At 48.6% G+C, this 4497-nt stretch overlaps 1 protein-coding gene across 1 annotated transcript in view; it reads right to left on the bottom strand.

The window, feature by feature from the left end:
* RNF11 (ring finger protein 11) overlaps positions 1-2140 on the bottom strand; it is a 39862-nt gene extending 37722 nt beyond the window's left edge. Inside the window, exon 1 of the mRNA XM_018552501.1 lies at positions 1952-2140. Coding sequence (XP_018408003.1) covers positions 1952-2074 — 123 coding nt within the window. The 5' untranslated portion in view covers positions 2075-2140. The remainder of the gene's footprint in view (positions 1-1951) is intronic.
* Positions 2141-4497: the final 2357 nt, after the last annotated feature.

Here is a 4497-nt window from a genome sequence, read left to right as displayed (position 1 = left end):
GCGCCCCCCCCCCCCAGTCTATCATGAATGCGGCTGCCAGACTCATCCAACGTATTAACTGGTCAGTGTCCGCTGCCCCTCTCTGACAATCCCTTCACTGGCAGTTTGGGTGATCTCAAGATATCACCCAAACTGTACTCTCCACTCCTCCCAAGACCTTCTACTCTCAAGCTCCCTCACTACGTCCTTCCCATGTTCACCTCCAGGACTTCTCCAATCCACTGGAACTGCGAACTCCAATCTGTCCACTTATCTCCTTCTCTGTCTGCCTGTAGGCAATCCCCTCTTCAGGAAAGCCCATCTTGCCTCTTCGTAACAACTGAACTTTTACTTTCCCAATCAGCTCACCCCCCTCCCACAGTTATTTCTATTTAGATTGGAAGCTCCCACAAGCAGGGCCCTCCTAATCCCCTTTTGATTTGCATTGCAACTCTATTGTCTTCCCTTTATTTTGGAAAGTGAGGCACAAACTGCTGGTGCTATATAAATCCGGTATAGTGGTAGTAATAGTAATAATATATTATTAATAATAATGTCCTTTGACAAATGACAGCTCCCCAGGCTTACTGCACTGATTAAGAATGTTGCTACTGCCTAATTATAGGTTACAATATGTTAATTATATAGAAGACAATACACAGGTATGTACGCCATGGAGACGTCACAAGTCTTTGTCACATACCCGTAAAACCTCAAAACACCATACATTAAGGCAATGGGTAAAGTACAAAAGCAAGTAATGGACAGATCACAGAACGCATAAGTAACCCTGATAGCTAGTATAAATGACAAACTATGTGAAAAACACAGATGCAGTTTATACTGTAGGTGGATTACAAATGATATGTGTATGTCATAGGCCTAACATGTCTGCGCTGCGGGAGCCGGCTGCTGGGTGAAAAGGCTGAGTGCTGACAGAATAATAAAAAGGTTTTTGGGTGACACATTAAGGGACCTCCTATTTGTCAGGAGCTGATTAAAATACAGTTAGTGGGTCAAGCAGGCAGATGTTTGTTTTAGGCAATGGGTTTTCTGTACAGAGCTCTCCTGCACTGGACTGTGTTTGCTGCCTTGCTGAATAAATGTGCAGTACAAACCTACTTAGACTATTCCTGGATGTCCTGGTTTTGTCCATGGTTTACTGCTGCCGATTCTGGCCCATACCTTTAGTGTGCTAGTTTTAAGTAGAATAGATAGATAGATAGATAGATAGATAGATAGATAGATATATATATATATATATATATAGAGATAGATAGATAGGCTATAGAAATAAAACACACACACAGCCTAAAACTAGCAAAAAGAAAAAGTTGCACATGGGCAGGGCAATACAGAAAGCACTGAAAAGAAGGTCCTCAGAACACCTTCAAGCAAGACAGCAAAAGGAAGAAAACTGATCTGTTTATGTTCTCGGGTTTAAAACAAAAGGGTGTTGTTATCTCTATTTATAAACAGCAAGTTGTACATGCCCACATATAAAGATAGAGATATGTATTAGGGATGCACCGATACTAGTATTGGTGCTGATACCAGTATTTGTGCAAGTACTGATTGGCTGGGAAGCCTGTTTCCCGGCCAAGCACAATCAAGCCGGCCAGACAGCATGAGCATGGAGCCAGCTTCTCGTGCAATCAGATTGCCTGGAAAGACGGCTCCATGACAGCAGAAGCATCGGTATCGGTACTCAGTGTCGACGAGTACTGAAAGCAAAGTATCAGTACTCGAAAAACCGGTATCGGTGCATCCCATATACACACACACAACTATATAGGTGGCAATCAACTGCCCACATAAACATGTCCTATGGATGTTATGCCCAGCCCATAGATATTACCACACACAATCCATAGGTGATGTCATTCCTAGTCTATAGGCAAACACACACAGACTATAGGTGTTAGTGTTATATATATACACACACACACACACGGTTCATCTATGTCATTACCTGGTAGGGAGGCGGCGGCTCCTGGTCGCCATCGGTGCCATCCCCATAGCTCGCCCGGTCGGACTGCGATTCGTGCAGCAGAGAGATGTCATCCGAGGTGGGAGACTTCAGACAGTTCCCCATGTCGCTCCGCACTGAGGGAGGGGGGGACCCCGCGGCTCCTCTCCTGACACCCGGCTTCCTTGGTTCACCCGGAACCGCCCGGCTTCCTTGCTGCCGTACCGCGGCCGGTGCTGCTCCTCCTCCCCGGTGCCAGTCACCCTCTCTCTCCGCCGCGCTCCGCCAGCCCTCCGGCCGCCATTACTGAGCCCTGCGCTTACAGACACGGGGTGACGTCACCGCCAGCCGGCAGACCACGCCCCTGAGTTTGTGTCTGGGAGGAGGACGGTCACGTGTCGCGACACACCCTTTCCCCGCTGGAAGCTTCTGTCCCGAGCCAGGCACTGTGATGACGTCAGCGCCGGGCTCTGCGCTCCCAAATTCATCCAGGAGAGTGTGGGCCCAGCTCCGCCCAGCTGCTATTGCCACTGTGAAGGGGTCTCACTCCTCTTGCGGGATTTCTTTTTACCTTTGTACACAATGCAGGAGGGGAAGGAAGACACCAAGGTGGAGGAGAGAAGGTGGAGGAGAGAAGATAGAGGAGGCTTAACCCTGATCTATGAAAAGCTTTTTTTTTGGGTGGACTGAGACATTAAGAGCCCATTCCCACTTCTCCGCTGCCAGCTGTTGTGTATATGTGCGCAGAATAAAGGAAGCCCTTTAATAACAAATGGGCTGCCAATGCGGCACACCATGGCATGCTGTAGTGCCTTATCATGCGTTTTGCTGCAATATTTGCATGAGAGCTGCATTGCCTTATTGCATACATGCTAACCCTGCAATGCGCCAACACATGTAATATACATTAACATGTAATGCTTCCACAACCTACAACATCACAAAAGTGTGACTAAGCCCCAAATTCAGCTATACGCTAAGCAAATTTCAGACAGTTCTTGATGAATGAAATGCACTAAGTGGTCTGCCCTGTCTGCTGCCTTAAGGTGCCCATACACTGCACGATTATCGTACGATAATCGTATGCGATCGGTTTTTCGTACGAGAATCGAGCAGTGTGAACGGAGACGTGCGACCGTTTCTACTGTACGGTCGCACGTCTTCTGTCGAACCAGCATGTTCGAAAACCAGCCGGGAATCGTACGATTCTCGGCTGGTTAGAACGGTGCTCGGAAGATAAATGCTGAACGGGCCGGTGTGCGCACGCGCACACTGCCCGTCAAGCATTGCGGTCATCGGAAGCCCGCCCCTCAGGGGGGTGGGCTTGCGATGATCGAGAGTGCGATCTGCCTGTCCAAGATAGGCAGATCGTATGTTTTTTTAATCCCTTTACAACCATCGCAAGACTAAAGTCTTGCGATGGTTGTAGAGTGTATGGCCACCTTTACACTGGACATCCTTCTATTGAAAAATCAGAGGAATCTTTCAGAAAATTGTCGGCCAAACAGCGCCTGAATCCAATTAGTTCTGTGATTGGAGGAGGAGAGATGATGTCACACCCCCTCCTCTCCTCCTCCAATCACAGAATGCCTTGCAAACTTTGAGAAAAATACATGGCATTTTGCGAATGGGAAGGAGTGAGGAGTGGGCAGGGATGAGACCGGAGCAATTCACTCCTCTAGTTGTGTGCAAGCAAAGTATAGTCTGTAAATTATCATTTTGTCCCAGACTTTGGCTATAAATTGGGGTTTTTAAACCATCCTGTTGCTTCCCCAAAAATAAAATATAGCTGAAATACGAGAAGCTGAATGCCTACCTCACTGGCAGGCGGCCAGTGGCATATCCAGGGTATGGCGCATATCCTGGGCGTCACATGAAGGCGTGGCACCACTCCGTGCGCCAGCGAAAGTTCACAAACCCATAGGGACAGCCGACTTTTTTCATACACGTCTTCCCTCCCGGCTTTTAGTAACCAGGGATGCTCAGGCTGGTGTCCCGCCAAGCTCCTGGCAACCAGTGACGTCACTGGTTGCCAGGAGCTGGACGGGACACTTACCAGAGCATCCCAGGTTGCTAAGAGCCAGGCGGGTAGATGTGTAAGGACCATACACATCACTGACGTCACAGATTGCCATGAGCTGGACCGGACACCTACCAGAGCATCCCAGGTTGCCAAGAGCCAGGCGGGTAGATGTGTAAGGACCATACACATCACTGACATCACAGGTTGGCAGCAGCTGGGCAGGACGCCAGGGGCGGAATTTGTTGTAGATATGCCTCTGCAGGTGGCCAATTGAAATCCTTGCTGTCTTCACCATCTCTGGTGCTGTCCAAGACAAGTCATTAAAGGACACAGCAGCCAGAAGGAGGAACCATGGCCTCCAGTGGGGAAGACACTATCTGTAACACCCAGAGCTAACGCCGGCCATACACACTCAGTCCCCATTCACACCTTCACGCATTGATGCACTTTCACAAAGCGCGCCAAAAATTTGTGCCATTACTTGTTAATTGCACCCCAAATGTGGCCGGGAAAATGCATTTTTCCC

Source organism: Nanorana parkeri, unplaced genomic scaffold, assembly GCF_000935625.1.
Source record: "Nanorana parkeri isolate BGI_ZX_2015 unplaced genomic scaffold, ASM93562v1 scaffold89, whole genome shotgun sequence".
NCBI classification, from domain to species: Eukaryota; Metazoa; Chordata; class Amphibia; order Anura; family Dicroglossidae; genus Nanorana; species Nanorana parkeri.
The sequence above is the reverse complement of the archived record's forward strand: the minus strand, read 5'-3'. Positions and strand labels throughout refer to the sequence as shown.